Source organism: Spodoptera frugiperda, chromosome 17, assembly GCF_023101765.2.
Source record: "Spodoptera frugiperda isolate SF20-4 chromosome 17, AGI-APGP_CSIRO_Sfru_2.0, whole genome shotgun sequence".
NCBI classification, from domain to species: Eukaryota; Metazoa; Arthropoda; class Insecta; order Lepidoptera; family Noctuidae; genus Spodoptera; species Spodoptera frugiperda.
In genome coordinates this window covers 3,966,790-3,993,429 of record NC_064228.1, presented here as the reverse complement: position 1 = coordinate 3,993,429, position 26,640 = coordinate 3,966,790, and the positions used below count along the sequence as shown (strand labels likewise).

The following is a 26,640-nucleotide window of genomic DNA, read 5'->3' as shown; positions in this document are numbered from 1 at the left end:
AACTGAAGAAGGGACCGTCAAGGCCGCAATCATCGTTTTTGACCAGACACTGGACGTAGTGCAGTACCCGCAACTCACCACACACAACATTGTGGTGGTGGGAATTCATACGAGAGCCTGGAGGATCACGCTGGTCTCATACTACTTCGAGCCCGACCTGCCTTTGGAGCCATACCTGGCGCATATAAAATGCGTAACACAATATGCCAGCTTCAGAAACGTCATCGTGGGTGGAGATGCCAATGCCAAGAGTACCTGGTGGGGTAGCCCCAATGAAGACAAGAGAGGTGAGCAGTGGAGTAGTACCTTGGACGAGTTGGATTTGCAGATCCTCAACCGGGGTGACTGCCCGACCTTCGATACCATCAGGGGAGGAGTCAGGTACAGCAGCCACGTGGACGTAACGGCCTGCTCCACTGACCTGCTGAACCTAGTCAACGGATGGCACGTGCGGGAGAACCTCACGAGTTCCGACCACAGCGGCGTGGTGTTTGAGATCAGTCTGAAAAAGTCGACTGGCACCGACATACAAAGAACCACTAGGATTTATAACAGTCGAAAAGCCAAATGGAGCCAGTTTCGTGAGAAGCTGACCCAAATCATGACAGAAAAACAATTAAATGAAGAAAATATTAAAACTTTAAACAGCATTGAGGAAATAGACAATGAAATAAATAAATATACAAAAGCCATCACTTCAGTATGTTCGGAAACCATGCCAATAAAGAAGACTAAAAAGAGACTCACCATTCCGTGGTGGACTGAGGAGCTCGCCGAGATGAAGAAGCGCGTAGCCACCAGCAGACGCAGGATCAGGAACGCAGCGCCGGTGCGGAGAGCGTTGGTCGTCAGCCTGTACCTGGAACAAAAAGAAAATTATATGAAGGCGGTCAAAAATGCACAGACGGAGAGCTGGAAGGAGTTTTGCGGGAAGCAGAGCAGGGAGGGGGTCTGGGAGGGAATCTACCGGGTAATGAGGATGACAGAAAAAAGAGAAGAGGATGTGCTCCTGCACAAAGAAGATCAAGTCCTGGATGCGGGGGGCTCGGTGGAACTACTGGCCGAGACTTTTTACCCGGAGGATCGCGAGGACGACGACGACTCAGACCATTGCCGAACTCGACAACTGGCAAAATTAGTAAACGCGTGTGGTGATGGTGAGCAGCATGACCCACCGTTTACCTTAAGCGAGCTCCAGAGGTCGATATCGTCGTTCAACCCGAAGAAAGCACCGGGAGCCGACGGCTTCACCGCAGACATTTGCTCTCGAGCTATAAACTGCAACCCTGGCTACTTCTTGTCACTCATAAATCGATGCTTGGCCTACCACCACTTCCCGAAAACCTGGAAGGAGGCAACGGTGGTTGTGCTGAGAAAGCCAGGCAAAGACAAGTATACCGTACCCAAGTCTTACAGGCCGATTGGGCTCCTGCCTGTCTTGGGAAAAGTATTTGAAAAGATGTTAGTTGCTCGTCTCAAATTCCACCTATTGCCGAGGATTAGTACTCGCCAATACGGATTCATGCCCCAAAGAAGCACTGAGGACTCCCTCTTCACCTTAGTGAAGAATATCCGCGCCAAGCTGCAGAGTAAGAAAATTATCGTTCTTGTGTCGTTGGATATAGAGGGAGCCTTCGACAGCGCATGGTGGCCGGCGATCAAAGTCCGTTTGGCAGAGGAAAAGTGTCCGATCAACTTGAGGCGAGTAATAGATAGTTACCTGAGTGACAGGGAGGTAATAGTCAGGTATGCGGGGGCGGAGAATAGACGCAAAACCTCGAAAGGGTGTGTCCAAGGCTCGATTGGTGGTCCCATCCTGTGGAACCTTCTTCTAGACCCGCTCTTGAAGCAGCTGGAGGCTAGAGGCGATTACTGCCAAGCCTTCGCGGACGATGTGGTGATGCTATTCGACGGTGGCACAGCCTTGGAGATAGAGCAACAGGCCAATGCCGCTCTCGAGCATGTGCGTGCGTGGGGTGTCAAAAATAAGCTCAAATTTGCGCCACACAAAACCAGTGCCATGGTCATTACACGCAAGCTAAAGTATGACACTCCTCGCCTGACAATGGGCGGGATCGACATTGGCATGTCGAAGGAAGTAAAGATACTGGGACTGACGATAGACGCAGGCCTCACCTTCAACTCTCACGTTGCCGGCGCATGTAAAAAAGCAATTGCTATTTACAAGCACCTTGCCAGATCTGCACGTGTGAGTTGGGGACTGCACCCAGAGGTCGTGCGTTCGATCTACACCGCCGTCGTCGAACCTATAGTGCTGTACGCCGCGAGTGCATGGGCGCCAGCCGTGAACAAACTGGGGATAAGAAAACAGCTGAACGTGGTACAAAGAGGCTTCGCTCAGAAGCTCTGCAGAGCCCATCGCACGGTCTCCCTGCACTCGGCCCTCTTGCTGGCGGGGATACTCCCCTCGATCTTCGAGTGCGTGAAGCTGCTTTACTGTACGAAGCAAAGAGGGGGTTGCCCCATTCAGCATTAGGGGATCGGGACATAGAAACAATGACAAGTGCGATAGACTTCCCCCACCCAGCCGAACAGACAACTATAGAGTTCAGTAACCTGGTAGACGAGGAACAATATAATAACCACGCCTTTAACTACGACGTGAGAATCTTCACGGACGGCAGCAAGATCGAGGGCAAAGTCGGCGCGGCGCTATCTTTGTGGGATAGTGCCACCGAAATTAAGTCGAAAAAACTTGTACTGCCGTCCTACTGCACCGTCTACCAGGCAGAACTGTTGGCACTACAGAGAGCAGCCGGGGAGGCGCTCAACAGCGAAAAAACCACGTTCGGCATATTCAGTGACTCGATGGCGGCGCTGCAAACTGTCGCCAACCCTACCTCCCCCCATCCTCTGGCAGTGGAAACAAGAAATGCCCTCCGCCACTGCGCCTCCCAGAATAAAAGAGTCTCCTTGTTCTGGATAAAAGCCCATGCAGGTTTGGAGGGAAATGAAAGGGCCGACTACCTGGCGAAGGAAGCAGCGCTGCGATCGAAGAGGAGGCCGGATTATGACCGATGCCCCGTCTCATTCGTCAAAGGGAGAATCCGTATGGACACGATCAGCGAGTGGGACGCGAGGTATAAATCCGGTGACACCGCCTCAATCACCAAGATATTCTTCCCCAGTGCAGCCGCGGCGTATAGCACTGTAAGGAAAATTGAGACCAGCAGCATCACCACCCAGCTGTTCACCGGGCACGGTGGATTCTCCGAATACTTGTATCGTTTCAAGCTTCGGGGGAATCCATCGTGTCTCTGCGACTCCGCCGTGGAGGAGACTGTCCCGCACGTGATATTCGCGTGTCCGGTGTACGCGCGTGCCAGACATGAGGTCGAACAGCGCCTGGAAGGAGAGAAGTTTAGTCCACAAGATATTCACGAGCATATGAAGAAGGCCAAGACGAGAAATGTAGTACTTGACTTCTGTAAACATGTCATCAGTCAAGTAATTGCAAAAAACAAAACATAGCAAAAAATGTACTTAAGACATAATTATTCTGATTGTGATAACAAATAATTATAATATAATCAAATAACACTAGTAATTTAATATCAATTGTTAAGAAAGAACTACTTTGTTACTTACTCTGATATCTGATACTTTGTAAAGAAAGAAATGTTAAAAATGTTATTTATGTAAACACAGGCCTTGACCATGTCAGGGGTTTCGGAAACAGCAGGAGGGTTTTTAGCCGGTAAGAGTCCGGCAGTACTCACACCTCTCTACTAGTGGGGAGGTGTGAGTCTCCATGAGGATTTTCCCTCCTGCTGTATAATATAAAAAAAAAAAAAAAAAAAAAAACCTAACCTAAACCTAACCTAAACCTAACCTAAACCTAACCTAAACCTAACCTAAACCTAACCTAAACCTAACCTAAACCTAACCTAAACCTAACCTAAACCTAACCTAAACCTAACCTAAACCTAACCTAAACCTAACCTAAACCTAACCTAAACCTAACCTAAACCTAACCTAAACCTAACCTAAACCTAACCTAAACCTAACCTAAACCTAACCTAAACCTAACCTAAACCTAACCTAAACCTAACCTAAACCTAACCTAAACCTAACCTAAACCTAACCTAAACCTAACCTAAACCTAACCTAAACCTAACCTAAACCTAACCTAAACCTAACCTAAACCTAACCTAAACCTAACCTAAACCTAACCTAAACCTAACCTAAACCTAACCTAAACCTAACCTAAACCTAACCTAAACCTAACCTAAACCTAACCTAAACCTAACCTAAACCTAACCTAAACCTAACCTAAACCTAACCTAAACCTAACCTAAACCTAACCTAAACCTAACCTAAACCTAACCTAAACCTAACCTAAACCTAACCTAAACCTAACCTAAACCTAACCTAAACCTAACCTAAACCTAACCCAAACCTAACCCAAACCTAACCTAAACATAATTTCAGTAATAGGTTCAGCTACTCGACGCTAGATGTCACTATCTTATATGCATTCAATTACGCAGTATTGCTATCGTATTAAGGTTGACATTTGTTTGACGAGTTGCTTTATCGCTTGTATTTTCTCTAGTGATGTTCCGATATTAAAAGCTTACTTATCGATATAATTTAAATGTTAAACATAAGTAACATATTTCAATTTAAATAATAAACTTTTTTTATTTACTGCTGTTTTTATAAACCAACCAATACCAAAAATGTGGTATACCTATCTCAGAAACTATCCACTTTCGGACCAGGTACCTGAAGTCTTTCTTTGTAGGAAATTAGTTGTATTATCACCTCCCGAGAGGAATACATCGAATTACAAGTCACTTTTTATGTAAATGGTATCTTAAAGTCAAACAAAATAGACTTGTGTTGACTGTGTATCGATCGATTCAAGCTAATACAATGCAATACTAGTTAATTCATACAGAGACAGATTGCACGATGCCATTCGCTGGAACGCTGAATATTTCATGAACAGCGCTTCACGATCGATATTACAGGACGGGGCTATCATGTCGATTCAGTGCCACGTTTAGATTTCATGCAAATATTATTGACATGTTTTTATTACGTCGACCTGTGATAAACTATGTTTTTTTTAAGGGCGGACAATCATCCAATGGGTTTTCCCGTCTTGAGTGAGGCGGGAGGGAGTGTCAGACTCTTACTGACTAAAAACCACCTCGTTCCTACTCCTGCTTTTCATGCCAGGGCTCTGGTAAACCCGCTAGGTAGTCCGCAGCGCCGAATGTAATGAACTATGTAGTAAAATCTGAGGATCTTAATAACATTATTTTTTTATTGTTATATTATTGTCATTGTAAGAGTGGAATTCACAGGGTAAAATAAAACGTGGTCGTCGTCGCCAATACTGGCGATGTGCTGGGCTAATGACTTCTCCTGCTTTGGGCAAGGCGAGAGGGAGTGTCAGACTCTTACTGACTAAATACCATCCCGTTCCTTATCTAGCTTTTAAACCTGCTAGGCAGCTCTAGGTAGGTAACTTCATAACTAACTTACGATTAACAAAAGGATAAAATAAAACACAGACAGATAAAATGTATTCAATCATCAATATATTCAACTGACAGTATAAAACTCGATTACATACAAAATAATCTCGACAATCGCTGCGATTGCTAGCGCGATGCACGTGGCCATGCGACTATACACTTTCAGACTATGCGACACGGTCGCAGGCGCCTGTGCGTTCTCCACGACTTCGATGTCGCGTCGCAGTCGCCCGAGGGGGAAGACAGCGCGCCATGGTGCATCCTGAAATAACTGAAATCAAAATATTTTGGAACTTTGCTAGGAGAAGTACTTATCGAGGTATATCGAAAATGTGATCGTTTGTAATGACTTAATTAATTAAGGTCGCAAGGAACCGCTGGACGCTAGTCGCTTCCAGCCGCCCGTATCGGGAATTCACTAGTTGATGTACTAATTTTTGTTTGCAAAAGGAATTACTCTTTAGCACAAAAACAACTGAGCTAATCAGCTCAAAGTTATAAAGAAAACTTGTTTTCCATTACCTCTTCTCATACAGAGAATGTTTCAGCAATAATTACGCTTGCTCAATACGCTTGCTTGCTTGCCCAGGTTTCCTCACGATGTTTTCCTTCACCGTTTATCAGTGGTGTCTAAATAACCTTAGAAAGTACATATAACCATAAAAAAGTCACATTAGTAATTGGTAGGTTTCGAATTCGCACTCTCATGCATGAGAAGCGGTTTTAAACCACCGGGCCACCACAACGTCATAAGATCTATAACTAGTAGTAGTAAATAATTAAATACCATACCTTTTCAGGAACGTATGCTGGATTCAATTCTTGGGGCATCAATGCTGATTGGAGATCCGCATCGCTTATTAACTGATTCTGTAATGATTTCAATTTAATTATTATTCATAATACTTACAGATATAAAGCAATTACTTGAGAATCAACAACTACTAACAGATTGTTTGTTTAAATTGGTGCCATAGACGGGTTGCGGCTGAAATTAAAAAGTTACATACATTAAAATAATAGTCACTTCTACATTTTATACCTACGTAGAAATGACGTATTTGCTCCCACTCCTTAACACATTGAACTCCGTGGTGGTCACCGGTGACCGACGTTAGCGGAGGATTTGCCTTCAACAGCCATGGACACTTGAAACACCAGAGGCGTTACAAGTGCGTTGCTGGTCTTTTGGGGGTTAAGAATTTAAGGGTTGTTGGGGAATTGGGGATTGGGAACATTAGCCACCTACCACCTAACCTACCGCTATTCTTGCGGCGAGCATGGCTTTCCTACACTTAAAATAATTTCGATAAATCGACTGCGGTATATCTACTAATCCTACTATCTTACTAATAATAAAACTATTATAAATACGAAATCACATCAAAACGATTGAAGGAACGGAATGAAATTTAAAACAGGGATAGATTATGGTCTGGAAAAACACATAGGCTGCTTTTTATTCTACGAGAACGCGGACGAATCTGCGGGCAGAAGCTAGTAATACATATTATTTGTCCTTGATTGGCTGCTAATAGTGCTAATGCATTCATTACGGATACAATGTATCGATCCAGCACCTATTTATAATGTATAGATACACGTATTCACGATTGGTATTATGTAGCTAGGTATGTAGTTTAAAACTATAATTTGAAACTAAAATGGAAAGCATAATATTGTCATCAGACCACCACAGATGGGGCCCAGTAGGGCTGATACTTGATCCGGAGCTGCGGACTACCTAGCGGGTTTACCAGGGCTCTGGCTCGAAAAGCAGATGTAGGAATGGGGTGGTTTTTAGTCATTGAGAGTTTGATATCGCTCTCGCTTCGCCCAAGGTGGGAGAAGAAATTGGATGATTCTCCTCACGCAAAAAAGGATATTATTACCCCGAATAATGGAAAAGCACCTATAAACCTAATGTTTTCACTATGACAATCAGATTTTTTAACCAAATTAACTATTTTCTACCTTTTTAAAAAATACTAAGCATGATATTCTGTTATATTACGCTGCACGTGCAAAGTAAAATAGTGACATTATGTTATTTCTGAGAAATAGACACAAAGACGGCAATTTTCTGTTAAGAATAACACCACCTGCATTCAGCTAGTTTTAGTAAAACTGTCCATCTGTCTGTCTATTACATTTTATCATACTATTGAAATTCTCATCACATCAACAGCCTATAAGTGGCCGCTGCTGACCAAAGGCCTCTTCTCACACGAAGAAAGTTTAAGCAGCGTTTGGCTTCCACCAATCATATTCATTGCTACACATAGCTTAGCACTGGTGGAAACGGACTCAGCTAAGCTATATTCTTTATATGGAAAGATGCGTGCTCTAGCTGTGAATCTTCCTCGCTCACTACATAGCTTAGTACCAGTGGAAACGGTCACATAGTTTCACAGCTTAGCTATTACATCTTCATAGCATAACTACTAGCACATCTCTGGCGATAAAAAGCACCCTAATAAATGTACTGAGTTTACATACAAAGAAAGTACAGACAAAGTTGCGAGCTAAAGCTAGTCAAAGATAAATAAGACATAGTGTTGGTCAGTTGTGAATGTTCTCACGATACAGTCTAGTCTACATGAGAACTCCACACATGGTGTTCTGAAAGTAGTTACTTTCTAAGAAGCTTATTACCCATTCTTTATAAATATAAAGCAACTTGTAGCTCGTTTGTGTAAGCGAATATATTTTGCAGTATTTTGTGTCGATTTTGAACTAAAACGTCACACTTTTTACCCCCGAAGGGGTAGGCAGAGGTGCACATTACGGCACGAAATACCGCTATACAATTTACGTCTACTAAAAACCACCCCGTTCCTACTCCTGCTTTTCGAGCCTGAGCCCCGAGTCTCGGTAAATCCACTAGGTAGTCTAAACATGTGTGGTTCTGTACCCACACATTTAAAATGCCATTATCACCGTCGATCCCGGTTTATAATCAAAGCTATAAATATCAGCTGTTGCCACCTCTCTAAAGTCCCGGGGTCCTGTTATTATAAGCCCACCGACCTCCTGATTTCCCGGGGGCACTCTAAATTTACCGGGACACGAGCCTAGCACCACTTTATCTATGGCACGCATTAATCATTATTTTCTATGTTTATAAGGAACAGGCATATTATGGTTAGTAGATGTCGAAACTAATTTGTTTATATTTTACGGAGCAAACGTATAATAGGGATATTGACTCAGGCAAAACTAAAGGTATATGAGAATTCTGAAATGATAATGCTGCCTTTTGCGGATTTAAAATTAGCTAAAGATATAAACACGATAAGTACCAAATAAAATAAAATAATTTGAACCTAATAATATAAAATGGCGATGAATACAAGAAAATCAAAGATGTATAAACATCTAATAATAATTTGCAGCGTAAACAGAGAAAAGGCATAGAGAAACGACGGTTACGAAACCGACGTTAGCGGAAGATTAGACTAAAACTGTTTTCTATTGGCAATTTGTAGTTGATAGTATTTAACTGTATAAAGAATCGTCTACCAAAAGTCAAATGCCCTCTAAAAAGTTGGTCCGTGCGGGAATCAGACCCGCTACACATTGCCCAGCCACCACCCTCGAGCAGTCTTATTTATTTTAAATAATTATAAATTATAAAAAGTAACTTACAACAGCGAAACTGTGTCCTCGCCCGTGGCAAATGAATACAATAAATACGAACAGTAATAAAGACAAAATTTTAGGCATCGTCGATTCCTTTCGTAACTCTTTCAAAACATTCCCTATGGCAAATGCGTTACGAATATTAAAGGAAACGAAAAAAATAAAATAAAAAATAGGAAATATAAAATGAAAGATTTATTATTTATTTATAGTTAGTAGGTTTGATAAAGTTATAATATTATATTATGTAGTTTTTATGTATCGCCTCGCGTTCGTAATAAAAATTCGAAAACGATCAATTTTCATTATGTCATTGTGAGAATTTTCAACGAACAATGAGGAAAGAATGAAGTTCTGTGTTTCGGTTTTATTTTTTATCGTTTGCTCCGTTTTTGCGCATATCGATGAAACGGTAAGACTATAATAATATTATTTTGAATCTTAACTTCCTTTGTAAAGTCAGTCTAGTTATTTGTTAAAGAATAACAAAATAAAGGAATAATAATTTAAGCTACATCAATTATTATGTTATAGGCTTACTCTCTTAACTGTATAAAGAATTCAACCAGTTTCAAGCCATGCTAGAGACTCATATTCATGAGCAGCATTCCGAGACACACGACGCGGCGAATATCACGCTACTACTGCTGCTACTTAAGCTACAATCTCCTAAAAAATTTGAAAGCACTACTGATTATACCCTGAGAAAGTGGAAAAGCCCTACACACTAATCAAATAAATAATTTAATTCCAGAATCGAATAAAGCGCGACGCCGCTGGAGCGCTACACATAGTGACCAATCATGCACAACCGATACACGCTGATGTCAAATCTGAAGCGCCCACTGAGATTACTGAGAAAACTGGTGAACAGGTAAATAATACTTTATTTTAAAGGAATAAAGTGTAAAATGTTTTATTCTGCGATTATTTAAGAGAGAATAATCCAATGATACCTTACATATTTTTTTGCGAATGGGTGATTTTTTTTATTTGTGGCAACTGCACGGTTGGCGCAGAACTGCTGTGCAACGTATCACGGCTTCAACTCCCGCGACGGTCAATAAGTAATAATGGCATTTTCTGAGTAAAATTACCATTATTAGCTCGAAGTCACGGTGTTTCATTCACGTGCCTCGGAAAGCACGTAAAGCCGTTGGTCCTGCGCCTGACCTCTCTCTAGTCATGTCGGTCTGCCCATCAGGTTTGGAGATTGAGAGAACGGACAGTGCACCTGTTTTTGCGCACATACTTGTGTACTATAATATCTCCTGCATTGTGGGCTAGTCTAGTTAGACAGACTGGCCACCATAATCAAAATCGATCGGGAGATTTATTATCATACTATGTGACGATATAATTGTAACATAGTGTTGGTATTATGTAATTTCCAGCCGTGCAGTAAAGGTCCTGATCATATTGAGCCTGGAGTAGGATTTTTGGTAATATAATAGGTATTTGTGTTTAAATAACAAATATTGAACGAAACATTTCATTTGTTTGGGCTAAAATTATAGCTTATAATAAAATAATACAAATTAATGGCTTACTCGTGTAACTTCACAGTCCTGACGTCACCGCGCAGCCAGTTGAATTCATGAATAAGAGCCCCGTTGTGATTTGAAACTAGTAGAGCTTTTCTCAAATATACAGAAAGACCATGAGAGTCTAGCGGTGACATTTTCCGGAGCTGCGGCCTACCTCGCGGGTTTACCGGGGCTCCGGCTCGAAAAGCAGAAGTAGGAACGGGGTGGTTTTTAGTCAGTAAGAGTCTGACACACCCTCTCACCTCGCCCAAGGCGGGAAAAGTCATTGGATGACTTTCCACCCTTAAAAAAGCGGTAAACTTTCATGGGCTGTTAATGATAATAATAAATTATAGATAAACAAAAAATATGATAAACCTGACACTCCCTCTCGCCTCGCCCAAGGCGGGAGAATTCATTGGATGATTTTCCACCCTTAAAAAAACGGTGATCTTTCATGGGCTCTTAATAATAATAAATTATTGATTAATAAAAAATTAAGATGAACTTTTCTCTTTCAGGTAACTTCGCCTGAAGATACAGTAACAACGTATGAAGTAAAATCTTTAAGAAAATCTCTGACTCTCACGCCTCCGACAACCCTAACACTAATACGCAGCGTCAGTAGGGTTGTCACTCTCCTAGTACTGTTTGTGTCCGCCATCTTGGAATTTTATCCCACGTTCAGTAAATTGGTTTGTACAATTTTTAGCTTTATGAATACGAAATAAAGGTTTAGATTTTATTGTTTGCGTTTTTATTTGTTTGTAGTCACGAGCTTGACTGTAAAATGAAGTCTTTGGTTCGATTATGGATCAAAATTGTAACTTCTTAATTATATGAAAACTGAGCGCTGCGTGTAGTCGCATTAGGGTCTCAGCACACATATGGGATCGGAAAGGGATCGTCACCGTATCGCCTCGAGCCGTTCAGAATGGTTTGTATTAAACTCCCTACTGCAACGCACACTAATCGGAATAATAACGTAATCGCCTCGCCTCGGAACAGGCTCCGAACTTGAATTCCCGCGCTTACGGCTCATCGTCCCCACGCTTACGTTTCTCCGTCCCCGCGCTTACGTCTCTCCGTACCGACTAACTATCGTGTTAGTCTAGTCGGTGTCGCCTAGCCGTAGCCGAGTTGACGTACAGGCGCTGCTGATACGCTTTCGTTACGTGCATACGGTAGGTTGACGCCTGGTTGACAGCGAGGCAAAAGGCGTTACGGTTACGATCCCTTTCCGATCCCATATGTGTGCTGAGACCTTTAGTCATATCATACAATATTTTTAAATAACTAAATAATTCATAGATGCCCAACAAGTTACACATAAAAAATTTACCGTATTTTATTTTCTTACGGAAACAAATATTTACTTTCGAAGATATCTCCATTTGAAATATCGCGTTACGTGACTTCTAAATATATTTTATACGTGGAAATGACGTATTTGCTCCCACTACTCAATTTTGTATTGTTATCTTATATGACAAAATAATAAAAATACGTGTCTAATATTTTTTTATTAACTAACTGATAGACTAAATAGATTTTATTTTTCACAGTCCGTCATCGTCCCTATTATGTTACTTTTAAAGGGCCAGTTATATCGTTCTCATATAGGTTCTTTTTTATGGGATAGGACGGCAAACAAGCTGATGGATCACCTGATGGTTAGTAATTGGCGCCTATGTAAACCTGCACCACCAGAAGCCCACTTGTACCGAAGCGTGACTCTCCCACGTGCACCAGCAATTTCCTTTTTATCATGTTGATAATCTAAAAATCAATCGTAAACTATGATTTTAATCAAAAAAAGTCGCGTGTCAAGTGCTATAATTATAATTTTTGCCACCATAGCGAATCGATTAAAGTAGTTTTCTTTAAATTAGTCCAAACATTTGATTAGACCGATCGTCATTTGATTTCATTAGTTGAGATGAATCGATCATACGACTGTTAGACTGTATTTAATGGCAATATGGAATTCGTAAAAATTGTGATTTGTTGTTTAATTTTAATATCAACTTGTTTCGCTGATGTGAATACTACTTTTACTAATTTGGTAAGTATTATTTCAGTACATACCTATATACAATAATTTTATTGACATTATAAATATGTCACTGTGATAGCCAGTTGAATGCTTCCAAATGGAAGACAACTAACTGGAAGACATTGCCTTTGATCAGTAGTAAGTGTCTTGTGGCTTATACGATGATGATAATGAATAAACATTTCAGCTGTTTTTCTTAAAGTCACTATTAGTTTAATGCTTTATGTACAAACAAACAGGCAGGCTTAATGCTGAATGGTATTCTCTACCAGTCAACCGTAGGGTGGTGCAGAGATGAAGAAAATTGTCATGGGCTGTTGAAGATGACGAAGCCTTTTAGATATTCTTTCTTAAGCATGCTTTCTCTTTTCATATTAGGTATAAAATACTATTCCTGATTGGCTTCCTAAATAAAAGGTGCTCATAACATAATTGTCAAAATTAGATGTTACAATTGATACATTGTATAAGCACACCTCAGTTGCCTTCAAAGAATAAAATCCGTGAAGATATTATTCATTTAAAACAATTACACATAAAATGTAACTTATAAATTCAATACCATTATAGTACGCTCTATATAATTTATTATAAATATTTGAAAAGCTTTTGATTGGTTAAATTAAAACATAATATACGCTTTGATTTTTATTTACATAATTTCTTATTTAAACGAAACGAAATAATGATTACAAGAGTAATTCAAAAGAGAAACTGATATTTTTTTTAATGAACACCAATTATAATGGCCGCGGCTTTACCTATTATTTTGTACTGAAGTTAAGTTGGATAACGAATCCTTTTGTCATTATTGAAATAATAAATAAATTTCGAATAGATAATTTTCTCTGTAACATTTATCAAGCGATCATGAGTAGACTGTTGATGGATTGGTTTGATTCTTTGGTAGGGTTTTCACTTATTTGCTGTCATTGGAAATAAGAATATTCCTTATACCATTTAAACATATATGGCAAAATAAAATACATTATTAATGTTGCGTCCTTAGAGATTAAATTAAAGAATTCATATCACCTTTTTTTAAGGGAGAAAAATCATCTAATGTCTTTTCCCGCCTTGAGCTAGGTGAAAGGGAACATCAGACTCTCTTACTGACTAAAAACCACCCCGTTTCTACTCCTGCTTTTCGAACCGAAGCGTCTAATACTTAAAACTAAAATAAACAAATGATCAACCAAATTATTTTTATTACAGACGGATTTGGAACAGCAGCTAAACGTAAATAAACGGGAAAAACAGTACTCATTAGAAGATGATCCCACAGAAGGCTCAGAGCAGAAGAGAGATGGAAGACAAAGTACTCCCAAAAACAATCAAATTGAGCCTAAAGTAAACCCAAACGCTACAAAAGTACGTCTTTATCCAAAAGTAATAACTACAACACCAAAACCAACCATGAAACAAGTGCTTACTAAACCATTTCGAGCAGAAACAACAGCGCAAAGAATTCCAATAAAAATACCTATTGTTCTAAAAACAGCTAAAGTCCTGCCGACCCAAGCAAACGCTTTGCGAATGAAGATATTGGAAAGTAAATATAATGAAACGATTGCTAATCGAGAGAAACTGGCTTCGAATACTAATTCGCCTTCAACATTTGTGCCTAATGAGAGTCGTTCAAGTGATGATGTTATTTTAACTATTGATGATATAACTAGAAGTAGTACAAATTCAAGTGACACTAACAATAAAGATGCTGAGGATGGTAACAGCAAAAAGTATGAAGAGGAAATTCCACCAGTTAATATCAAAAAACCAATACATTACTTCATAGATGAACCTGAGCCGCTACCACCAAAAACTCAACGCTTGCTTGACATTGATTACAAAGAAACTGATCCAAATAACATGAAAGAGATACCAATAGGAAAGAAACCTAAAAATAAACTGAATAAGGATGAAATCAAAACTAAAATGTCTTTTAATGACTTGGACAATGATCCAGAAGTTACGAGGATTTCTAATGGGACACACTTGATTAGTATAAAGAGAATTCGCGATGACGACCGGGTACTTCGTGATGGGGTGCAAACAATGGCAACTGAGGAAAGAATTATTAATAAGCCACCAAAGCCCAAACCAGTAATAGTAAAGGAGACAGTACCTCAGAAACCAGATAATAATATACCAGTTGTAGAAGAAAATATTATAGCTGGAGTTTTGTGGGATGGTGCGAATAAGGAGACAAAAGGTTAGTAAACTATTTTATTCGTAGATAGATTTTTGCCAGAACTATTTGACAGTATTATACGTTTCAAGGAGTCTGTTGGTTCTTATAGATATAATTAAACTAGAAGCAAATCCCAAAAGGTCGGCAATGCAATTCTAGGTACTGCGGCAACTAAACGGGGTTCTGATCATTTACCATCAAATGAGGACCGATTTTCATCTAATGAGAGACAATGGTGAGGGTTGGCGTTAGACTCTCACTGACTAAAAACCACCCCATCCATTCTCCTGATTTAAGCCGGAGCCCCGGTAACCTGTTACGTTGTCCGCAGCTCCGTATTTGGTTTATCGCTTTAGTTAATGTTATTTTTACTCCAAGTTTTAAGTAATCCATCAGTCGAGGCATCTGAATGAAACTAGTCTTTTCGGTGATTTATCATTAATGTCCACATTTCAGGCCGTTGTGGGTGTTCGCGGATATTCTTCTAAGATGGCTATCACTGTAAAAGACTAGTTTCATTCTGGTAAGTCCTAGTTTAATAATGTTTATTGCGCATTTAAATCTACTATTACTGGGGTTCTGATCAACCTAAACCTATATAAGACAACAATTATAGAAAACACATTGTTTCTTGTGTGGATCCGCGTTCCGGCACATGAAGGGTTAAACTGCGATCTTCAACCTGCTTACCATGAGAACGGAAATGGTACATAACGCCAAATGTATAAAGTGTATAGTCCAGCAGTGAACTGAAACGGGCTATTGACGACACATTATAAAAAAATTCAATTTAATTGTAGGTGTTGAAAGTTTACCCATATATTCTTGATTACTATAAATATGTATAACATTCATACTCACCTTTCCTTTATTTTAGTTTCGACAATAATTTTTTAGCCAGTAGGAGTTAATTTAAAACTTATATTTCCAGATCAAAACTGCATAACCATAAGAAATCACAACTACGCAGAAGTAGAGGAAAAATCGCCTCTATCAACACCGATCTCCGTCCAACCGATTTATACCGATTTAACCCAAGACTATATGAGATACCTTCAAAATTTCTATTATAATCCTTATAACCAAGCCATTAACGATCAATATCGAAGGAACTATGGCTTAATACAAAGCTCCCCAAATATTGATTTAGTTGATAATAACGACTCTTGCCTAAATAATGAAGAAAAAATCCAACCTTTCTATCCGAATGCTGAATATCAAAACTGCGTTACCGTCAATGAAATTCAACCACAAATTGAACCAAATGAAGATAATCATTCAGAAAATAGTGTCCAAAATAGGATTTGGAAGAATTGGAAAGATGTCGAAATCAGAATAAGAAACGCTAACACTGATGAGCCAATTGACATAGATATAAGAGCTATGATCGAGAATAGTGATGACATTTTAAAGAACGATTTGGTTGATAGTGCATCAACGCCATCTATTAGACGATACGGGAACTTACATAACAGGAATGGAATCTTTTACCCATGTTTCAATCCAAGCAATTCAGTAAAGAATACGCATTGATTTTTTTATTAAGTTTTTTTTAATTAAATAGTTTTTAATGTATTTTGTATTTTAATTTAGCATAAATAATTGATTTATTTTCCCTTTATTTAATTTTATTTAGTACACAATAATTTAATTTATTTAGGTACATATTCTAAGTTTAGACCACTGACAAACGGTGAAGGAAAACATCGTAAGGAAAGCTGAATAATTTTTAATTTTGAAATCGCAAACCCGCAATCAGCAAGCGTGATGATTAATGCTCAAACCTTTTCCGTGACTCCGTGTGAGAACGGGCCTTTTGTCAGCAGTGACCACTTATAAGCTGTTGATGTTTATTTTAATAAATTACTAAAGATCAGTCGTTTCTACACCTGCTCTTCGACAAGTAGTCCGCAGCTCCGGTGCAGTAGTCTTGGATTTGATTCACGTTTTAATTAACTTAAAGAGAATGTGTTGTAAATCCATTTCTACTTACCCTTCTGGTAAAATGGCAGCCACGTTATATGTATGTATGTACTACGGCAATAAATAAACGATTAATTCGTAAAACAAAAGGCTTCGTACACAAACAAACCTACTATAAATCAGTTTCCATAATTAAAAATCGCTCATAGCTTTGGAATTATTAAACCAGACTCATTCATGCTATTTTCAGCTCTGTTCCCTATTGTTTTATGTGCTATAATCATTTGAATTTATTCATGAAATTAATGAAATGTTATGCAAACGCTCAATGGTGAGAAACTGACTTTGATAAGGGTGAAATTGTGTTATTGTGTACCCTTTAATAAACGACATATAAAATTAAATGTAGATTCGGAATATTTTACATGAAATTTTATTATAAGCACTAATAAATAAAATTGAAGTGTGCGTTTGTAAAATAAAAAACAACCACACGTCTTTTATCCTCGAAGGGGTAAGCAGAGGTGCACATTACTGCAGGAATGCTGCTATACAATGTACACCCATTTTCACCATTTGTGTTATAAGTCCCATGTAATAGGGGGTGAACCTTTTGCCATATATTGGACACAATTCCAGACTCCGTGCTACTACTGAACATAATAGCCCAGCAACACTTTGCCTGACTCGGGAATCGAACCCGTGACCCCTTGTTCGGTAGTCGCACTTGTGACCACTCTGACAACGAGGCAGTCTATTTGTAATGTTGATATAATCTTACTACATGCATATGAGTATAAATACGAAACACAGGTATAGCAAAATATTTTGACCCCTTATAGGCTGATGGCGTGATGATATGTTGAATTAGGTCATAAAAACATAATGGAAACATTATGGTTTTCGTCATCTTCAGTGGTATTCAGTTTTAAACTCAAAAGGAACAGGAAAAATCACAAATAAAACTCACATTTAATATAGGCGAATATTAAATATTTAATTTAATATAAACCCTAAATATACCAGCAATTTACAGGAAAATCCAGCGAAATTGTGTCATAATGAAATAATAAAATTATATTAATAAACAATAAATGAATAAATTAGATTAAAAAAATTAAATTCTTTTAACAATAAATTAAACATGTCACAAGCTTATTGGTTGCCACTAAAACTAATTAATCTTAAAAACTACATTAACCTAAATAATAATATAAATTTTTCAACAAACATTGAAACTTGGAATGTTATTAATTAATTAATTGAAATAATAATAATAATAAAATGCCCATATTTATTTATATAGGGTACACGAAATATTGTGATGAAAATTTATAATAGAAAAAACGGGATAAATATTTTTTTATTATGTTATAAATAGTTCAATTCACTCCATACAGTATTTTCTACTTTTTTTAGTATTCATGAGACACGTCAATCCAATGCTAAGAAAAACATATTATATGTTGAGAAAAAGATAGATTTATCTTAAAAGATGGATTATTATATTTATTTTTAACATTTAACTTTGATTATTATTTATGGAAATGCATCAGAAATTTCAGTAAAGTGAAGTCCTTCATACATTACGTTTTTTATTTGGAAAATTAACGCAAAGTTTTTGATTTTTCAACAACAACAAGTACGCGACATAAAATTGACAATAATACAGTAGAGAATTGACATACTCTACACGATTACTCACTTTACTTTTTACTATTCAGTAAACACATCTATTGTTTCTGACTTTGCAAATATGAAAATCAAAAAAAAAAAAATATCAATAAAAAAATATCATACCCCAAAAAATTTTATCTTGCACATCACTATAATAAGATTAGAGATGTGACATCGTAGCGTAGAAACTCGATTAAATATCGTCGATTGCTAGAAAACATCGGATGGTATTTAAATCGGATAGGTGGACGATCAAACCACCTATCCGATTTGGATGTATACTAAGAATCGAGCACAATTTAATCAACATAAAGAACAAGAATAAAAAAAATACTTAAAAACAAATCATAAATGCTTTTCATACAAAACAATTGACCAAAATTTTCTCCCATTAAAAACAGAGACAGTTGAAAAATCAAAATTACTCTTGAAAAACCAATAATGAGATTTAAGTTTTGGGCAGTAAAGTCCATGTTTGCAAAGTCAGAGACCTTCCATCCCTGTTTAGACCTCATGGTCCGTTTATTTGACGTCCTTGCGAACTTTGTGGCCGCGGAACGAGGCCTGGATCTTGGTCGCAGCCTTGTTCAGGTCGGGATCAGAGAGGTCAATCTTTTCGATGTCCTCCTGTGAAAATAAAGAAAGTTTTGTTTAAGCCTCTAACTGGCTTCATAAAAATTGGTAAATCCTCAGCCAATTTCGGTCACCAGTGACCTACGTGGCAGTTAACGTGACTTTTTTGGTAATTAAGATGACGAGGGGATTTTTTTTTATTCAGTATTTAAGTGCGATCTAAGAGGTTGTGGGAGGTCCAACCCTCCCTTCCCCTAATCCCTAAATCCCCAATCTTTAATTAGCAATGATCTTAAGATGCTCATCAAATGAGTGTGATCTTAAATACCTACGGTTTTGAGGTCTGTTTATTAATACGGCCCTTAACCCCTAAAAGACCAGCAATGCATATGTATCTCCTCTATTGTTGCTCACCCCCATGATGGACAACCCCATGGGCGGTGCCAATTGCTTACCACCAGGTAGCCAATCTGCTGGTTGGCCGGACTATCTTTCATTTTTCTTTTTTTGAGCCAATCTCCCAAAATCGCTGCAACTCCTGTGCATCGCTGGCCTATCTTATAGAAAATGCCATACCCATTCTTTTCTTAGTAGGTAGGTAGTACCCATTCTCCTCTTACCTTATCCTGCTGCTCCTGATCCTTCACAGCCTGCTCCTTCTCCTTGCGAGCCTGGTGACCTCTGAACGAAGCCTGGATCTTGGTAGCTGCGTTGCATAGCTCTGTTGACAAAGAGAAGTTGGATATTAGTACAATATTCTCTACTAGCTTCTGCTTTTATTCCTGTGGGACAAAAAGTAGCTTATGTGTTATTCTAGACTAAAACGTATCCTCGTTCCAAATTTCATTCCGATCCCTTTAGCCGTTTTGACGAGATTGAGTAACAAATATACACATAAACTTAAAGCAAAATAATAAAAAATATGAAATCCTTTTTTAAATTAATACATAATTTTATTGAAACTCCTCCATGGTACAAATTATTGAGTAAGCGATTGGCTGACCAAAAAGTGATAATGGCATTTTCTGAGTATAATGTCCGTTATTAGCTCGGAGTCACGAAGTTCGGCGGTGTTTCATCCCCGTGCCTTAAAAAGCACGTAAAGCCGATGGTCCTACGCCTGACCTCTTTCAAGCCTTGTCGATCTGCCGTCCCATCAGTTTGAGAGAGTGAGGGAACAGAGACTGCACCTGTGTTTGCGCACACACTTGTGCACTATAATATCTCCTGTATAGTGGGCTAGTCTAGTTAGACAGACTGGCCACCGTGATCAAAATCGATCGTGAGATTTTATTTTAAAACTGAGTCAAAGTCCAAATTATTCATTTCAAATAGGCCAGGAAGGCATTTTGTGTTATAAATATTAACAAAATACTCTAGTCCCTTACTGCTAACGCCATCTATTATCATTCATGTCAAATATATATGAATGACTGTACGATTATAATATGTATTGAATGAACGGATTTAATTTCAAATTAAAGTTCAGTTGATTGCAAACCATCCTAGCGTTTTATTATTTTGAACGTCAAAGCAAATATTAAAAAAAAAACAAAATGTCTATCTGTCCTCTAGTGCAACCATTTGCTCAGTGAAACTGAAACACAATAATATTATGAACAGATACAATTCATCAATGTTAGCAAACTAAATGACTACTTAATTACAAAACCACAGCATCGCAGCGTGAATTTCATCTCGGAATACCTGACGGCTCCTGTTTCGGACGTTCGGTTGAATGCGGGCGGAATTTCATCAGACCCCGGCGATCTGAGCCGACGGCCACTTGGAAGCGGTTTACGAACCTGTCACTAGGTATCGGTAACCTAAATAACTATTATATTTATGTAACAGGTTTAATGGAACATCTCTTTGGTGATTAAGGGTGATTTTCCAACTGAGATGTGCTATGTTACGTTGCTGTGGATGCGTTTGCCTTTCACCAATCATATTTAAAGATACACATAGTTTGCACTAGTGGAAACGGACTCAACTGAAATATTTTGTATATGGAAAGATGCGTGCTATGCTATGGATGGCTTCCATCCTATGGATTTATCGCATACTCGAGATGCGTATCTTTCTCGCACAGCTACATAGAAACGGTCACATAGTTTGTTAGATAGTCTATGTATTGTTGAAGGTTATAAGCTACACAACACTAGGAGGCGAGCAGAGCGGGTGAAACCAATTGGAACTAGCTAGTTTATCAATAAAACGCATCATTGGAAACCAAAAATCATAGAAAAATACTTTTATATTAGGTAAAATACATACATACATAATCGAGCATCAATACATCCATCTGACTGAATTCGGAATTTATAATTATTCATATCCATAAAAATCAAATATCTACCTACCCAATTCATGTCCCGAACAAAAGAAGCAGATATTCCGATTCATTTTTCAAAAATAAAAGCATCCTTACGCCATTTGTAATACAGAAAAATAAATTGCACATTTGAAAGTACACACCGCTTCACACCAAGCTCTAATAACCAATATAAACTGACCGTCAAATGTGCGGAAAGATCATACAAAGCGAGGTCACGATAAACTGGTCTTCTACAGCTCAATATACGTGATAGATATTGGTATATTGGCGTTCTCAGCGCACGTTTTCAGCTGTGGCAACACTGGCAATTGGACGTGATGACATGGCAATTATTTCGTACGTGTCAAAACTTCACGCGTCACTGTTGTGTCCTTCGGCAGTTTGGTACTCGATCGATCGTGGGCTGTCGAGTTTCAAATGTATGTAATATTGACGTGCATAGCTCCTAAGAATTCTTCTGTAGACATACCTCATCTAGTGTGTAATAGTGAATCTGATTGAAAAAGAGTAACCTATGGAGTTTCTTGCTTGTTCTTCTCCATAGGAATCCACACTTTGGAACGAGCAAATAGCTTCACTAGAGGACTGACCGACAGACAGACATTTTTAATATTATTATATTTGCTTTGACGTTCAAAAGTGCATTCCTGGTCTATTTGAAATAAATAATTTTGACATTGACTTTGACTTTGACTTTAGTTATTTAAGAGATTGTCGTGTAAAAGAGTTACATTGCAACCTATTTGCAAAATAAATATCATTTATCATACATAACCTCACGCCTATCTCCCATGGGGATAGGCAAAGACAATGGAACGCCAATTGCTACGATTCTTACACATCTCTTTCGCTTCATCAACAGTCATCAGTCTTTTCATGCATGCTCGGCGGTACTTCTGTTTAATATGCTCTTTTTTTCCCAGAGCGTGTTAGGTCTCAATTAAGTACATTATGTATATTTTTTGGAACAAGCCCGCCACCATACATACCCCTACAATTCCTGTAAGCCAGGATCTACAGTAGATACAACGTTGAAAACAATAACTGGAACATTGAAGTCCGGCGCGTCCCAGGGACATGAATGACTGTCTTGGATCCCGCAACGAAATAAATCGGAAGATATTTATTAATATCTTCTTCTTTAATTGTTTTGTAACAATTGATATCTGACAGAGACAGAAAGAGATAGCTCTTTAATTTGAAAGAAAATAAAATTACTCTTAATCAATAATTTATATTTACTATTGTAATCTTGAAACACAATACTACCTCCCATTAAAGTCGTCTTTTTTTTTTAGGGCTGAAAATCGTCTAATGACTTCTCTCTTCTTAGACGAGGCGAGAGGGAGTGTTAGACTCTTACTGACTAAAAATCACTCTGTTCCTACTCTTGCTTTTCAAGTCACAGCCCTGGTAAACCCGCTAAGAAGTCCACAGCTCCGGATCCTCATTAAAGCCGTGGTAGATAATTTTAGAACACCTTATGTAAAGAAATGAAGTCGAAAGCACGCGGCGTCAAGAATCTATATATTAATACGTGATGCAAAAACTTTGGACCGCTTTTTACAAAAATTGCGCGGACATAAAATTTGGTACACTTATAGTTTATGTGTAGGAGAAGTGCAGGACGCTAATATTTTTCAAAAATAATGCTTATAAAGTACATTAAATCAATAAATAAAACATTACACACACATGCATAGTATCTGATCGTATTTGACAAAACGTCAAAATCTATAGACATTGCGATGATATTCTCACGTCTCATATGAAAAGAGTTTGTTTGAGTTTGAGTTAAATAAAAATTATCCTTGAACGTATGTTAAGTGGTATTGTAAATTAAATCGTATATGGTTGAATTTCGACCACTAGGCGACCACTAGTTCACATAAATATTTGTACCGTACCGTAATTTTTCTACAGAAAATACTTTTATTCTATACTTAAACAAAAACAATCCCAATTACAAACAGAAAACAATCTCGCAGCGATTGTATTTGCAAACATTTGTTATTTATATAAAAAACAAAAAACACGAAAACATACAAACGTACAATTTGTGTTTATTTACTCAGTTACGCCCTCTGGCTACTGTTAAACGTAGTTTGGTTCAGTTAGTCTACACACACACACACACACACACACATAGATATACAACCAGTTTTTCATGGTCTCGCTTTGTCCGAATTTTCCCCACATTGGAGGGTCAAGTTATACTGGAAGTAGTGTAATCACACACACATAGAGATATTAAGACCAGTTTTTCATGGTCTCGCTTTGTAAGGACTTTCCCCATATTAGAGGGTCAAGTTATACTGGTAGTATTGTACTCATACACACATAGAGCGATAAAGAACCAGTTTTTCATGGTCTCGCTTTGTAAGAACTTTCTGTACATTGGAGGGTCAGGTTATACTGGTTTTGTAGTTTGACGTGTGTACACAGTTAAACGGAAAGCCAGTTAACTGGTGTGTACTTGTATCACTAACTGTTTGTTAACAAACACTTTTAGTTCTGAATGTTAGGTTTACAAACCTATGATGATGCCGCTGGATTATCTTTGTGTGAAGCATTGAAAGGTCCTGAAAAGGAACAGTGGAGGTTAGCTATGCGGGAAGAATTACAGTGTTTCAAAGAAAATGATGCGTGGGAGTTGTGCGATGCTCCAAAAGACAGTAGAGTTGTGCAGTGCAAGTGGGTGTTGCGTAAAAAGTATGACAGTGAGAATAAAGTTCGTTATCGTGCACGTTTAGTGGCAAAAGGTTTTTCACAGATTGAAGGTGTAGACTATACAGATACTTTTTCTCCTGTAGTAAGGCATACCACATTGAGGTTATTATTTGCTCTCTCTGTTCAGCTAAGTCTAGATATTGTGCATCTTGATGTAACAACTGCTTTTTTGAATGGTACTCTTGAAGAAACAATTTTTATGCAGATACCAGTAGGGTTTTCTGATTCGACCCACAGTGGTCAAGTTCTTAAATTAAAAAAGGCAATTTATGGCCTAAAACAATCTTCAAGAGCATGGTACAAAAAAGTTGATGAATGTTTGTTAAACATAGGTTATGTTAAATCTAAAATTGAACCATGTTTGTATATTAAGTCAGTTGGTAGTAGTAAAACCATTGTGACATTGTATGTCGATGATTTTTTTGTTTTTTCGAATAATAAAACTGAAACTAATCATCTTAAGAGCATGTTAGGTAAGAATTTTGTGTTGAAAGACTTAGGGATTGTAAAGGAATGTCTTGGAATGTCAGTTAATTTTGATAAAGAAAATTGTTCTGTTACTTTAAGTCAAGAGAAATATATTGATAAATTGTTATCCAAATTTAACATGACTGATTGTAAAACAGTGAATACTCCAATGGAGGTAAATTTAAAATGTAAAAAGGAGAATATTAATTGTAATAGTCAGAATCCTTATCAGCAGCTTATCGGTAGTTTGATGTATTTAGTTGTGATGACACGTCCTGATATAGCTTATGCAGTGTCATATCTAAGTCAATTCAATAATTGTAATACTGAAGAGCATTGGGTTTATGCTAAAAGAATTCTCAGATATTTAAAGAAAACAAAAAATTTAGGTTTGAAATACAGTAATATTAAAAATAATAATATTGAAGGATATGTTGATGCAGATTGGAGCAATGATGTTAATGACAGGAAATCATATTCAGGGTTTTGTTTTATGTTGTCAGGATCAGTTATATCTTGGAATTGTAGTAAACAAAAATGTATTTCACTTTCTAGTACTGAAGCCGAATATGTGTCAATATCAGAAGCCTGCAAAGAGGCAGTATATCTCAGAAACTTACAACATGAAGTGACTGATAGAATGTATACTATTACTTTATATAATGATAGTATGAGTGCTCAGAAATTGTTACTAAATCCTGTATTCCATAATAAAACTAAGCATATAGATGTCAGGTATCACTATTGCAGAGAAATTGTAAATGATAATATTGTTAGTGTTAATTATTTATGTACATCTGATATGCCTGCGGATTTATTTACCAAAAGCCTGAATACTGTAAAACATTATAAACATGTAAATGCTTTAGGAATTGTTAGAGTGTAAGTTTATTTAAGTATTAAGTATTTGCATGAATGTTGTTGTTATTGCATTGATGTTATTGCATGTTATGTAGTTTCAAATATTCTATATTTTGAGGGGGAGTGTTATAAATATCAAAATATAGAACTACTAGCGCCATCTAGTGGCAAACATGTCAACTACACTTTACATTGTCTTTTGTTTTCTTATTTTAAATAAATTTTATTCGTTCGTCGTTAGCCATTTTTGAAACATGTTGTTTGTTTTATTATAGTTAGCATTAATTAACAATTGGATTTTATTACTTTGCATCAATGCTTGTCCTATTTGGAGAAGCCTATTATAGTAGAATATAGCCTATACACTTTATTGGCCTTACCCAACGTATTTATTAGGGTAATAAATGCCTGAAACAAGGGTAATTTATTACACGAAGTTTCAGTTTGACAGGTTTTTTTACATGCCATTATATTAGTTTTGTTTTTGTGGTAGATGTTATGCGTATTACATCATGTTTACAATTCTCTGATTATTAAAACGTCAGATAGTGATACGTGCTAATGTTAAATAAACGTTACATTGTTCTCATATATACATAATATATACAATAAGTAAATGATCAAATGATGTATCAGAGAGATTGTAAAAAAATGGCAGGACTTACGTACTAAGTTAACATACTGAGGGACCCTTTGCTCTACTATGGTCCTCAAATATACATTCTGATAATCTGAAAGAGTGCTACTAAATAAAAAAAGAATTTCCTTGTTTCAACAATAATGAAATGTAAACGTAAAAAATGTGTAAACACACACAAAAAACTCCTTCAAAGAAAATCTGCCCTTAAACATAACAACATTAAATTATAATACAACAACTTACTCGCACAACACTATCCAATGACACAATATCGGTATCGGTACACAATTTTATCGACATGCCTTTGTTCCCACCACTATCGGTAATGTAATAGGCTCTCGAAACTCTTCTAAGACGTCTACTGAGTATGCCCCTTGAAAATAATATCAATTTTCTTAACCGAGAGTGAAGAGGACTTGAAATTATTATTAGGGTTCTTTGAGGAAGAAGCGGTTCTTACTATATTTACTCCATAGCTGCGAACTCCCTAGTGGGTTTACCGGGG

General features: G+C 37.7%; 4 protein-coding genes across 7 annotated transcripts in view; 2 read left to right on the top strand and 2 right to left on the bottom strand.

The window, feature by feature from the left end:
- Positions 1–5,549: 5,549 nt before the first annotated feature.
- LOC118276951 (uncharacterized) lies at positions 5,550–9,382 on the bottom strand. 3 transcript variants are annotated; one of them, XR_007706154.1, is made up of 3 exons: positions 6,460–6,523; positions 6,303–6,380; positions 5,550–5,781 (listed from the first exon to the last, which is right to left on the bottom strand). XR_007706154.1 is itself a non-coding variant. In XM_050699812.1 (3 exons), exons 1-3 carry the CDS (start codon positions 9,234–9,236, stop codon positions 5,578–5,580), a joined length of 351 nt encoding a protein of 116 aa, XP_050555769.1. In that variant the 5' UTR covers positions 9,237–9,382; the 3' UTR covers positions 5,550–5,577. The 3 variants fall into 3 exon arrangements, 2 of the variants coding, with proteins under 2 accessions (XP_050555769.1, XP_050555768.1); XM_050699812.1 differs by lacking the exon at positions 6,460–6,523 and adding an exon at positions 9,159–9,382 and having other exon boundaries at positions 5,550–5,772; XM_050699811.1 differs by lacking the exon at positions 6,460–6,523 and adding an exon at positions 9,159–9,373.
- Positions 9,377–11,423, top strand: LOC118276950 (uncharacterized). 2 transcript variants are annotated; one of them, XM_050699807.1, is made up of 4 exons: positions 9,377–9,564; positions 9,907–10,026; positions 10,547–10,594; positions 11,200–11,423. In XM_050699807.1, the coding sequence occupies exons 1-4, from the start codon at positions 9,499–9,501 to the stop codon at positions 11,407–11,409; spliced, it is 444 nt and encodes a 147-aa protein (XP_050555764.1). In that variant the 5' UTR covers positions 9,377–9,498; the 3' UTR covers positions 11,410–11,423. The 2 variants fall into 2 exon arrangements, with proteins under 2 accessions (XP_050555764.1, XP_050555765.1); XM_050699808.1 differs by lacking the exon at positions 10,547–10,594 and having other exon boundaries at positions 9,385–9,564.
- A 1,160-nt stretch (positions 11,424–12,583) lies between these two features.
- On the top strand, positions 12,584–16,459 carry LOC118276803 (uncharacterized). The gene is made up of 3 exons (XM_035595338.2): positions 12,584–12,743; positions 13,950–14,946; positions 15,857–16,459. The coding sequence occupies exons 1-3, from the start codon at positions 12,660–12,662 to the stop codon at positions 16,456–16,458; spliced, it is 1,683 nt and encodes a 560-aa protein (XP_035451231.2). The 5' UTR covers positions 12,584–12,659; the 3' UTR covers position 16,459.
- A 1,360-nt stretch (positions 16,460–17,819) lies between these two features.
- LOC118276666 (sperm surface protein Sp17) overlaps positions 17,820–26,640 on the bottom strand; it is a 192,488-nt gene continuing 183,667 nt past the window's right edge. The window contains exons 4-5 of the mRNA XM_035595089.2: positions 19,719–19,819; positions 17,820–19,152 (exon numbers count right to left, since the gene is read on the bottom strand). Coding sequence (XP_035450982.1) covers positions 19,048–19,152; positions 19,719–19,819 — 206 coding nt within the window. The 3' untranslated portion in view covers positions 17,820–19,047. The remainder of the gene's footprint in view (positions 19,153–19,718; positions 19,820–26,640) is intronic.